This window comes from Chlorocebus sabaeus, chromosome 8 (assembly GCF_047675955.1).
Source record: "Chlorocebus sabaeus isolate Y175 chromosome 8, mChlSab1.0.hap1, whole genome shotgun sequence".
In the NCBI taxonomy this organism is placed as follows: domain Eukaryota; kingdom Metazoa; phylum Chordata; class Mammalia; order Primates; family Cercopithecidae; genus Chlorocebus; species Chlorocebus sabaeus.
In genome coordinates, this window is record NC_132911.1 from 79,523,510 (window position 1) to 79,536,157 (window position 12,648).

At 35.0% G+C, this 12,648-nt stretch overlaps 1 protein-coding gene across 2 annotated transcripts in view; it reads left to right on the plus strand.

The window, feature by feature from the left end:
- HNF4G (hepatocyte nuclear factor 4 gamma) overlaps positions 1-11,691 on the plus strand; it is a 156,879-nt gene extending 145,188 nt beyond the window's left edge. For both annotated transcript variants that reach the window (XM_038000375.2, XM_008000929.3), the window contains exons 6-10: positions 907-994; positions 3,416-3,568; positions 3,696-3,932; positions 5,224-5,346; positions 8,810-11,691. In XM_038000375.2, coding sequence (XP_037856303.1) covers positions 907-994; positions 3,416-3,568; positions 3,696-3,932; positions 5,224-5,346; positions 8,810-8,931 — 723 coding nt within the window. In that variant the 3' untranslated portion in view covers positions 8,932-11,691. The remainder of the gene's footprint in view (positions 1-906; positions 995-3,415; positions 3,569-3,695; positions 3,933-5,223; positions 5,347-8,809) is intronic.
- The last annotated feature ends 957 nt before the right edge of the window (positions 11,692-12,648 follow it).

The window sequence follows — 12,648 nt, forward strand, 5'->3', positions numbered from 1 at the left end:
GGATTTTAGTCTAGGGACAATAAGAAATCATTAAAAGAGTTTTCAGCCTGGACTGGGGTGGTAGCAATGGAGATGAAAAGAAGTAGATCACTTTGGCTTGTATTTTGAGAAGCAGCACTAGAATTTACTGTAGAGTTAGAGAGGGTTCAAAATAGTCTCTTGTTTTGATGTGAACAAGCACTTTGGATTATGGCAACATTTACTAGGTGAAGATACTGGAGAAGTGTTATGTTGGTAGGTATTAAATTTGTAATGCTTCCTATACTTCCTAGTGGTGATACTCAGCAGGTAATCTAATGTACGAATGAAGCTTAGTTGAGAGCTTACTGCAAAGAGTTAGGGGTTCAATCTAGAAAGTGGCAGAACCCAGACCTCCCATCTTTTCCTTACAACAAGTCTTTGCTTTGCTTTTGTTTATTTAGTTTATTACATGCAGGAGATTAAGTTTTATATATGTTTTATCATTTAGTACTCATGAGTACATGCTGAGCTTTTTTTTTTTATCTCTACTCCCATTTTATAGATGAAAACAAATGAGTAAGTTCCAAACACACAGGTTAACTTACACAAGGTTAAAGAGGTAGTAAGTGGCCATGCTGGGATTTGAACTCTGGTCTGTTTGATTCTGTTTCCCTTTCAAACAGTAACTTTCTGCTTTTTTTTTCCTGCTGCTATTGTATTGACTTGCTAGATAGTTTTAAAATTTTTGAAAAGTTGATTCTATTGACATGCTACATAGAAAACTGGAAGCTTACTGATGGCATGTATCTATGAATGCTATAGTTTGTTAAAACAACAACAAAAAAAGTCCCAGGCTTAAAGAACACTGTAAGTTAACAAGATTCATGTCATCTTTTAATCATTATATATTATAATTAATTGTTAAACTTAGAATTTTTCATTAAGGTGGCACTGTTGAGAGCTCACGCAGGGGAGCACTTACTCCTTGGAGCTACAAAGAGATCCATGATGTATAAAGATATTTTGCTTTTGGGTAAGTTTTTTTTTTAATATAAGAATAATTATGCATATTTTATTCTTGCAATAATATACAGGGTCTGTTCTGTATGTATCAAGTATTTGCAGACACTGTCAAATGGTGCTGTCACTTCACAGGTTGGATTTAATTGTGTCCTCACTTGGCCTTATTTTTCCTCGCCTTGACTGTATGTAAGTTCAGAGTCCATGAGATGATTAGGGAGCATTAAGATTTAAAAATAAAAAAGAGATGTTGTTCAGTAAACATAATATTGAGGTATGTTCAAGTTATATCAGAATGAATAATTAATGACTTATATGGCTGCCTTATGGAGTCTCAATGTGTTTTCATATTTCCTCAGAGTCTGCTTTTCATTTTATATGCTTAAAAAAAAAATGTTTACATCCTATGATCTTATTGCCCATGATAGCCCATGATATGCTACAAAATGATCAAGTAAAAAAGTACTGGTGGTAATGACTATTTTGATAGACAGGAATGCTAGAAGAGGCAAAAGAAGGATAATAGGTGTGGGGTGGTGGAGTAGAGAAGACATAAAGAAAAAACATTTGTCTTCATTAATTGCTCCAATTCCGCTACTTTACTTAATGTATACAATTAGGTTTTGAGGGTTGAGATCCTTCTGACACTTACTAGCTCTACCTCTCTCTGGCATGTGTGAAAATATGACTAGATTATTTTATTTTTGCACTAGATGTTTTAGCCCCAAATATAAATAAATTGAAGACAATATAACAATATCTAATATTGTTGCGGGTTTACTATGTAAATGCACTGGTCTAAGTACATTACATGTATATATATATTCTCTCATTTAATCCTTGAAATAGCCCTAAGGGATTAGTACTATTATTTACAGCCCATTTTGCAGGTGAAGAAATGGAGGCAGAGAAAGTTTACCAAAGGTCACAAAGCTAGTAAAGAATATAGCCAAGATTCTAAACCACATAATGTGATTGTGGAGACTATGCCCTGAAATGTTATTAAATACCTCCCTTGCATTTCTAGTAAACACCTAGAATACTGTTCTCGTTATAGACTTAAATGCAATATACCTAGAAAACAAAATGTCTACTGTATAAATTCTAGTTCTAAATTGGTTTACCCAGAATAATTAGGTAAGCTAACATTTCATAAAGAGTGAAGCTCAAAAAAAGATATTAACTATGTGAAATGAAATATATGTTAATTAGTTTTACCATGGTAATTATTTCACAATGTAGATACCCATCAAAGCATTACATTGGGCCAGGCATGGTGGCTCATGCATGTAATCCCAGACAGAGGCAGGAGGATCACTTGATATCAGGAGTTCGAGACCTGCCTGGCCAACATGGTGAAACCTTGTCTCTACTAAAAATACAAAAAACTAACCGGAAATGGTGGCGGGCGCCTGTGATCCCAGCTACTCTGGAGGCTGAGGCATGAGAATCACTTGAACCTGAGAGGTAGAAGTTGCAGCAAGCTGAGATCGTGCCACTGTACTCCAGCCTGGGCGATAGAGAGAGACTCTGTCTAAAAACAAACAAACAAAAAATCACGTTGTACACCTTAAATATATACAATTCTGTTTGACGGTCATACCTCCATAAAGCTGGAGAAAAAAGAAAGAGCGAGGGTACCGTTGAGTATGCTGTTACCCTGAGGATTGTCTTTGCCTGCAGTGAAAGAATTTAGAATATTTGTCTTTTTATAAAACCAGAAAATAACAATTCAGCTGTTATTTTTGAAGGCTATAAAAATGTCCATTATATTATAGCCAGAGAATTTCTGAGTTAGCAAGATCTTTAGGGAATAGGTGGTCTAGCTTGCCACCCAAGTTTTGAACTCCCTTAAAGTCAGCCTTATAAAGTGGTTATCCTACCTCTATTTAAAGAAGTCCAGGAAGAGAAAATATACTATCAGAGGCAACTCATGAGAATTCACATGCTAATTAAAAAAAAAAATCAGCTTCCCTTACTTAGGCGTGTTAAAACTGTCTCAATAGTGTATGCCTAGAATGCCTAGAGTATCAAAGTGCTGTTTTTAATCCACTGTAAACAAGAAAGATTCTTTAGGGTTTGTATTATAGTCATTAGTGAATAAAACTCTAATAGATGAGTGACACAGAGAAAAACTAATCATTATATTTAGATTTTCTCTTGTCAATTATTAGCATGTTATTAGTCTGCGCTTTTGTGTTATCACAAGTGACTGATACCATTAAAATGCATGTGATCACATTATCAATGTTATTCGTCCTTTAAGCATGCTTGAGTTTTTCCAGCATAACTAACAACACCACTGAGAGAGAAAGTACATCACTATTCCTTCAAGGGTAGACTATTTTAAACACAGGTTTGTTAAATTTTAAACAATGCTGACAATTTTAGGAGACAGGTGGTTATTTTGTTGCTGTTGTTTTCTCTTCCCTAGGAAACAACTATGTTATTCACCGCAACAGCTGTGAAGTTGAGATTAGCCGTGTGGCCAATCGTGTTCTAGATGAGCTGGTTAGACCATTTCAAGAAATCCAGATTGATGACAATGAGTATGCTTGTTTAAAGGCAATTGTATTTTTTGATCCAGGTTGGTTTTCAAAATTCCACTAGAGAATTAATATAATAAAAATTAAACTACTTTTCAAGATTAGAATATTTATTGTCTTCACACTCTAATTAGGTTAAATCTGCTGCCTTTCTTATTCCTTGGTTAGATGCAAAAGGGCTAAGTGATCCAGTAAAAATTAAGAACATGAGATTCCAAGTGCAGATCGGTTTGGAGGACTACATTAATGATCGGCAGTATGACTCCCGGGGGAGGTTTGGAGAGTTGCTTCTGCTCCTGCCCACACTGCAGAGCATCACTTGGCAAATGATTGAGCAAATACAGTTCGTTAAACTTTTTGGGATGGTCAAAATTGACAATCTGCTTCAGGAAATGCTACTAGGTGGTGAGTACATTGAAGAATTTCTACTTTATTGATTAGAATCACACTAAATATAAGTTTGACCCTTTTTTTGGTCCATATTTAATTCATCTATTGAAGTCACTGTGATGCTCCTGAATTTTTCTCCTTCTGCTACGGCATAATGAACTCAAGTTTTTACATTTAAAAAATGTGCAAGACCCGTCAGAGAGACAAAAATACTTGGACAGATTCAAGCCCCCATTCTTTTTTTGTTTTCTTGAGACAGAGTCTCGCTCAGTCTCCAGGCTGGAGTGCAGTGGTGTGATCTCGGCTCACTGCAACCTACGACTCCCTGGTTCAAGTGATTCTCCTGCTTCAGCCTCCAGAGTAGCTGGGACTGCAGGCACACGCCACCACACCTGGCTAATTTTTGTATTTCTGGTAGAGACGGGGTTTCACTGTGTTCACCAGGATGGTCACCATGTCCTGACCTTGTGATCTGCCAGCCTCGGCTCCCCCAAAGTGCTGGAATTACAGGCGTGAGCCACCGTGCACAGCCTCAACTCCCGTTCTTATTAGCCTCCACCACCTCTACTCCACAGTCCCTCTGACTTAAATTTTCAGATCCTTCCAAACATGGCAAACAGAAACAAATTTCCTGGTTTTATGACCTCTTCAAATATATCATGGTTTTTCATGCCCTGATTTGTTTAAAACTTCAAGGATACTGGAATTGCAATATAACCTAATACATATATATATATATATAAAATATCTTAAAAATGAACATTGTGTTCCTGAAATAATTAATTGACACAAAATAGTAGAATGGGAAAATGATATTTCACTGTTGCAATAAATGTCAGGAATAAGTTAAGAAATTTATTTTGCATTCCAATCTAGATTAAATTTCCTTGTAAAATCATCATATTTGTTTTTAGTTTTCTGGTGCATAATTTGTTCCTAATGATATCTTTCTGAAATGAAAGTTGTTCATGCTATTACGGTGATCTCAAATACTATAAACTTGAGGTAAGTGATTCTTGGAATTGCCTTAACAACAGGCAGCGAACCTAATGATTCCAGGAAATGGCACACAAAGTCCATTTTTAATATACAGCATAATATGATGCAACATTAATCTAGCCAATGTACAGTGAAAGCTGACATTGTTCTTAATATGCCAGTGGTTCTGTCAATTTGTTTTTGAATTCCCAAAAAGCACTTGGCAAAAATAGCAATATTTAAGCTGTCAATCAAAACATTTGTTTCAAGGTAAACTTGCTGTTCCTGATTAAATATCACTAACACAGCATCTTTTTATCTTTTGTAGGGGCTTCCAATGACGGTAGTCATCTCCATCATCCAATGCATCCACATTTGTCTCAAGATCCATTAACCGGGCAAACTATACTTTTAGGTCCTATGTCAACACTGGTTCATGCAGACCAGATCTGTAAGTATATAGGCTACTTTTCAACCATGATATTTCTTAATTACCTGAGAAAAAGTGGAATTGTGGGAAAGAATCTATTAGTAACCAGAAATGGCAAAAACTTGGTGTAATTTCTCATCTGGGACTCAGCAGTAGAAGATTGTTATTCAGCTTGTCACTTATTCTCCCTAGACGTCAGTTTGCTTCCTAAAATGAAAATGTAAGAAAAATCTTTCTACTTCATAGATCTGGGGAGCACAAAAGAGTATACAAGTAGTCCTCGCTCTGGGTGGTAGTGTGAGGCCGTAAAAACCACAATGTAAGCTGAAACCATGCAAAGGAATCTTAATAATCAATGGGAAAATTATTTCCTGCTTGGGACCTTCAAAAATATTTGTGAAAACATTAAGAACTCTCTGAATGTTTATGGAAACTAAAGAAATGTAATCTTTATACTTTTTTTGTAGAATTAAATATAAAACATTTCAGTTGGTACACTGTAATTAAAACATTAGGAATATTGACAATCGAAGTGTTTTGTGTCTTTATAAAATAATTGTGAAACGCAGTTTGACCAGTTCTTGTCACCTTCTAAAACTTACATTAGGAAGTGAGGATCTTTTCTACGCCCTGATGAGTTTTACTCGTTGGGAAATTTGGATCAGCTTTCAACATTTTAATCCCTTGTATTCTCAATGTCCTGGCATGTTTCTGAGAATTCATTTAATGTGAAATTTCTTTTGCCGCGTTCACTTCTTTTGGGGCACCTTCTCCCCTTTTGACACATCCAGCTTTCTCATTTATGTGGACAAGTTTTCCTTTGCTAAGTTCTTGGCTGCATATTTAGAGACTCAAACAACAGCAGCGGCAGTATTCCCATGGACAGCTACTTCTTCTGTGATTGCATTTGTGTTCTATTTGTATGTCACTTCCAGCATTATCACCTTCTATTCCTTTTCTGCACTTTCACTGTTGTTGGTCAATTCTAATTCAATTATTCGGTTTTGTAAAATGTGAGTGAATTTACCACTAGGAAACAAGAAGGCGACACAGCCACCATATGCAGTTTGTTTTCCATGCCTGAACTGAATAGAAGATGCTCAGTGACCAATCATGGACAGACTAAAAATTGTGACATGATCAGTCATTGATCATAAAGCACATCCGTTATTTAGATAGTTGTTTGCAGACTGAAGAGTTGGCAGTGGAGTCTGTATTTATGAAATTACTCACTAATTGTGAGTTACCGTGGTGACTGAAACTTGAACCATGTTGTTGCCAGACTGGTGCTGTTTAAGCCACGGTAACTAGAATTCATTCACATCAGAATTGTGCAGTGAGGGCGGCTTATGAAAACTCCTTGGAACTCAGATGACTATATAAATACTATAGAGATTCTTAGTAGATAAGTTAATCTATTATTATAACCTTCATGATAATTTTATTTTTCTAGGCTATTCTGGTGATACAGGTCTCTAATTATTTGATAAAATATCTAGATTAACTGATTAATTGCTTCTGAATTTAATGTAATTAATCTCAGATTTACCTTCGATCTATTGCCTCTGAACACCAAACCTACTAACTCACTGAGATGACTTGAGTTATTGTGATGTAATTATTATGCATACTCTTATTGCTTACTGAATTTACAATAGTCTTTAATAGCTAGCTACAACATTTTTTTTCCCAAATGTTGTATGCAATGCAACAATTTACCAAGTACCACCTGACTTCTAGCCACTGGTAGGGAACGTAGAGGCCACAGAACTTCATGTTACCATGCTGTCTTTTAGATACAAGCATAGGTAGATCTTTGTGTAAACAGTATCTGAAACCAAAATTCTTTGAGTATATGACAGAGAGAAAGAAATGAAATTGTTAGGAAAAATATAAATTATAGAAAACTATCGCATAATCTTGGATTTCCAATGTACTTGAAAGACATTATTTGGGACCATCCTTGCAAAATAGATCTTACTGTTTTCATTTGATAGATAATCAAGAGCAGAAAGAGAAGGGCAAGCTTAATACCATACTAGAGAGTTTATGGAGTTGTGTCTCTTAAAGATCAGTTATTCATAAACTCGCAAAATGAAACACATTAACAACACATTAAGCATTGTAGGAATCAACTGGCAAGAGAGTTGGACAGTTCTGCTGGTGGTTGAATACTTTTTAAGGGCTAGTGTTCTAGTATTTTAAAAACATATTTGCTGACCCTAGTCTTTTAAAAATCACATTGTTACACTCATTTTTATTCTTGTTCTTTCCACATAGTATTTGTGGGATTTATTTGTAAAAGAAAACTTGGCTTTACTATCCTCATTTGAAATAATTTATATTTTATGCAAGCAGGATATTAAACACAACCAAAAGTTAAATTCATGCATATTTTCTTGGTCTTTTAGAGAAGGCTACTGCAGTCTTAGATCTAGTCTAAATAGCCAGAAATAATTTTAAAAGCAGATTTTGATATTGGTTTGTCATTTAAATGGCACTTAAAAATTTTGCTTCTGAGTAATTGCTAGTCCATACTTAACAATAATATAAAGCTAATGTATTAATGAACACCAGGCAGAAGGAGGCTGTTCTTGTTTTGTAGATAATTTTTTAAAACTGTTGAGACATAAGCTATAAAGTTTACAAAGCCTCAGTCTGATCATCAAACATCTTCTGTTAGTTCTGTTTACTATGTGGAATAATCCAGTAACAATAAGTGTGAATACTAAAATATTTCAAGTTTCTACAAATTACAGAATAACTGCTAGATTATTTTATAATATAGTTACATTTTACAATGGAAAGAACTACTATTTTAGACAATGAAGTTTTGAAACTAACTTTTTACATTCAATTCAATCTTTTTGTATTCAATTACTTTCTATTCAATTACTCAGGCTTGCTCTTTGCATCAAAGGGGATGGGACAGGCAAGCTCAATTGTAATAGAATAATTTTGAAGCAAAAAGAGCCAGTAGTTTTCAGATGCTTTTGACTACAACTTAGATTTCAGAACATTTATAAAGCACCTTAACCTTAATTTTTTATGTCATTTAATATGTCTGAATTATATTTTTATTTTATGTGAATTTTGATGGTAAAAATTATAAACATTGCTTTCTAATATTTGAGAAAACGATCCTTCTGTTAATTCTTTTCATTGCCTTTTTTCCTGGTAGGTTTATTAGAGAATCAAATGCTTATAAATGCTTTTAAGAAAGGCAGGAAACACCTTAAAGTGATTATGAAAAAATTTTTTTAACATGACCTCTTTCTATTTAATGTTATTTGGGAGGTAAGGTAAGAGTACTCTCTAACAGTATGTCATGGGCCAATAATACATTCTACAAATCACTATTCTATATAGGATCTTTTTAAAACATTGCCAGATCATGCTAATGTGTATTGGTGCTGTGTAGGGTTTAATGGGGTGGGGAAGGCTGACTGCCACCATCACACTCAATTCTCTGATTCCTTTTCAGCAACTCCTGAAACCCCACTCCCTTCCCCACCGCAAGGCTCTGGGCAAGAACAGTACAAAATAGCTGCAAACCAAGCATCAGTCATTTCACACCAGCATCTCTCCAAACAAAAGCAATTGTGAAAACGTGTTTACTTCAGAACGGCACTACATAAATGTGAAAAGTTGTTGATCTTGAAATAACTCAGGATAGCACTTTTGGCAAACTCTTAGCCAAGGCTTCTTCATGGTGCTGTTATAACATGGTGTCCTATTTTCTTGTTTATACGTTCATTCTGTTTGTTGTTGCTACTATGTAAAACTTTCACACGCAACCAATGTGTATCTGAGTTTGAAGATGTTTATATAGGGTATTTTTTCCAACTGCCCCTGCATTGTGCCCGAACCAATTGAATCTTATGTATGAGTTTCATTTGTTTTATTAATGTTAATTTAAATTTGTAAATAATTGCTTTATTGTGATGTGATGCAGAACAAAGTGTTCATTTTTGACTGAAAATAGTGGATCAGAAATCCCGGTTTAATATAAAATTAGCTAAATTTTTAAAAATAAATTATAAACTTGCAGATTAGAAAAATAAAGCAGTTGCAGTAGAATAGGCTGTATCTTTTTCAAGAAGAATCTCTTATGGACATTCTGTGGTAAAGAAGCAACTCTTTGCTTTAGAGTTAAATATTCCTGTCTTAAGTTTAGAAAAATACAAAAAACCATTCCAAGGACGACAGGATACTTTTTGAAATCTGACTTTATTTGAAGATGTATGGTAAGCAAAAGCATGTTGGTTTTATCAGTTAGGGTAGAGGGTGAATTGTAACAAAGAAACCCCTAAAACAGTGACTAAACCAAGAGAGGCATCTATTTCTTTCTCCTGAAACAATTTAGAAATAGTTATCCATTGACTAGAAATTAGCACATGCCCACAGCTGGCTCCCAGGGTGGCCAGGAGAGTTATCTATAGGTGGAAAGTCTGTGTCAGCCAAAGTCATGCCACTCTGAGAGAGCTGATTCTGAGGACACGTTAGCCATCTACCACCCATGTTCCTTATTTAGTCCTCACAATAACACTGTAGGAGAGATATCATTTTCTCTCTTTTATAAATAAGGGAAAGTTTAGCTTGAGGGTTTAAGGAATATAACAAAAGTTCACCAACATTAACGAGTGAGACAACCACATTCAAACCCAGGTCTAGTTGACTTAATGAATCTTTGATGTGGAATGAAAAATGTGAACTTCTTACTCATAGTGTGGTTTTTAAATATATGCAGTTGAATGATGATTGGATACTATTCATCATATTGCCTATAATATATATTTACTGATAAGCGGTGAGTGTAAAATTGTTGTGCCTAGAATAAGAAACCACTTTTGTAGTTTTAACAAGACTTTTCTTTAAAAACATTAGAGAAAATAAAAGATTCACCACATAGATTTTGATGAAAACAAAAACAAAGCAAAATGACTGGCTTAGCAGATTCTTTAAAATGTAGCAGCCCAGGGATGTACCAAATGTCAAATTCTAGACTGAGGAGTACAGTTCATTGGAGCCTTAAACTCTCTGATATCACTTAAAGCTGGAATTTATTTTAAAACAAATTAAGCATGGGCCACCTCATGAGGCAGTGGCTCGTCTCTGGTTGAGGAGAGGGAAAACTGGAAAAACTGGTTCAGTAATTATCAATAACATTTTTTGAAAAAGAGGATCCCAAGCTGTAAAAGATTGAATTAGATAATCTTTCTCAGGATTTTTTAAATGTCTAAGATTATGATGTCATATATCCCACTTACCCTGTAAGTAAAACGGTTATAGTAATATTAAGTAACTTATTAGCTCTTAAAGTAAAATTGAACTCTTGAAGTAGAAACATGATTATTAAAAGCTATCTATGATTTAATAGATTTAATAAAATTCCTTCAAGACCTGGTACCCTTGTGAAACTGTAAAATATATCATATGGGGGAGTTTTTTAACTCTTAGTATTTGAAAATTTACTGTAGTTTCTATTTCGTGAATAAGAATGTTTTTGATTTTTATCATACAAATAACTTTTGTAGATTTTTGTTTACTTAGGGGAGGGGGATGTTCCCTTAGAAGACATTAAAACAAAATACTGCCTTGGTCTGTGCAGGCTGCTGTAACAAAGTACTGTGAACTTGGCAGCTTATAAATAACGGAAATTCATTTCTCACTGTTCTCAATGGTGGGAAGTCCAAGATTAAGGAATCAACAAATTAGGTCTCTGGATCATACATGGCATTTTCTAGCTGTGTCTTTACACATAAAAGGAACAAGGTAGCTCTCTCGGCTCTCTTTAATAAAGGTACTAATTCTCATGACTGAATCACCCTCCAAAGGCCCCACCTCCTAATACCATCCCCCTGGGGACTAGGTGTCAGCATGTGAATTTTGGAAAACACAAAAATTCAGAACATAGCAAATACCTTTAAAGCATGAACGATAACATTTATTTTAGTGAACCCTGTAATTTATTCGTGTATATTTACTAAACAGCTATGTCTTTGAAATTATTAGCAATGATTCTGCTTCAATAACTATAGTCAGGGGGATTTGTAATATTATATTTTTATATACTGAACTGCCAAAGATGCTGGAAAAAAGGAACTGATATTTTCAGCATATTTTCAAAATATTGATAAGGGAAGTTATCACTTTTATATAGTATTCAACTTTTTTCAGGTAATAGAAATGAATAATTTATTGTGAAATAATTCATTTTATAAATGTAAAATTATTTTTATAAATTTTATTGTTGGAAATCAAAAATTAGTAGATTTTTTACAATGTTAAATTATAGTGAGATTAAAGTATTCCTAAACTGTGACGCTACATTTGTTTCACTAAACTTTCTAAATAAAAACTGAGGAAAAAAAATCACTGAAACCAGGTTCTTCATTAGTGTTCAAAAATGATTTCATATTTTTACAGACACTGATAATATATTTTATATAGTCATTTGTATTAGTCTGTTTTCACACTACTATAAAGAACTATCTGAGACTGGGTAATTTATAAAGAAAGGAGGCTTAATGGACTCATAGTTTTGCATGGCTAGGGAGGCTTCAGGAAACTTATAATCATGGTGAAAGGAGAAGCAAGCACCTTCTTCACAGGCAGCAGGAGAGAGAGAAAGCGAGAGGGGAACTGCCAAACACTTTTAAACCATCAGCTCTTGTGAGAACTCACTATCACAAGAACAGCATGGGGAAAATTGCCCCCATGATCTAATCACCTCCCACCAGGTCCCTCCCTAGACACATGGGGATTACAATTTGACTTGAGATTTGGGTGGGGACATAGAGCCAAACCATATCATTCTGCACCTGCCCCCTCCCAAATCTCATGTCCTTCTTACATTTCAAAACCAATCATGCCTTCACAACAATTACCCCAAATCTTTAACTCATTCCAGCATTAACTCAAAGGTCCAAGTCCAAAGTATTATGGGAGACAAGGCAAGGTCCTTTCACTTATGAGAGTGTAAAATCAAAAACAACTTAGTTACTTCCAAGATACAATGGGGATAGAGTCATTGGGTAAACGTTCTCATGCCAGATAAGAGAAATTGGCCATAACAAAGGGGCCACAGGCCCCATGCAAGTTGAAAACCAGGCAGGATACTCATTAAATCTTGTAGCTCCAAAATAATCTCCTTTAACTCCATGTCTCATGACCAGGGCACACTGATGCAAGATGTGGGCCTCCAAGGCCTTGGGCAGCTCTACTCCTGTGACTCTGCAGGGTAGAGTCCCCACACAGCTGCTTTCATGGACTGGCTCTGAGTGTTTGTGACTTTTCCAGGTGCACAGTACTAACTGTCAC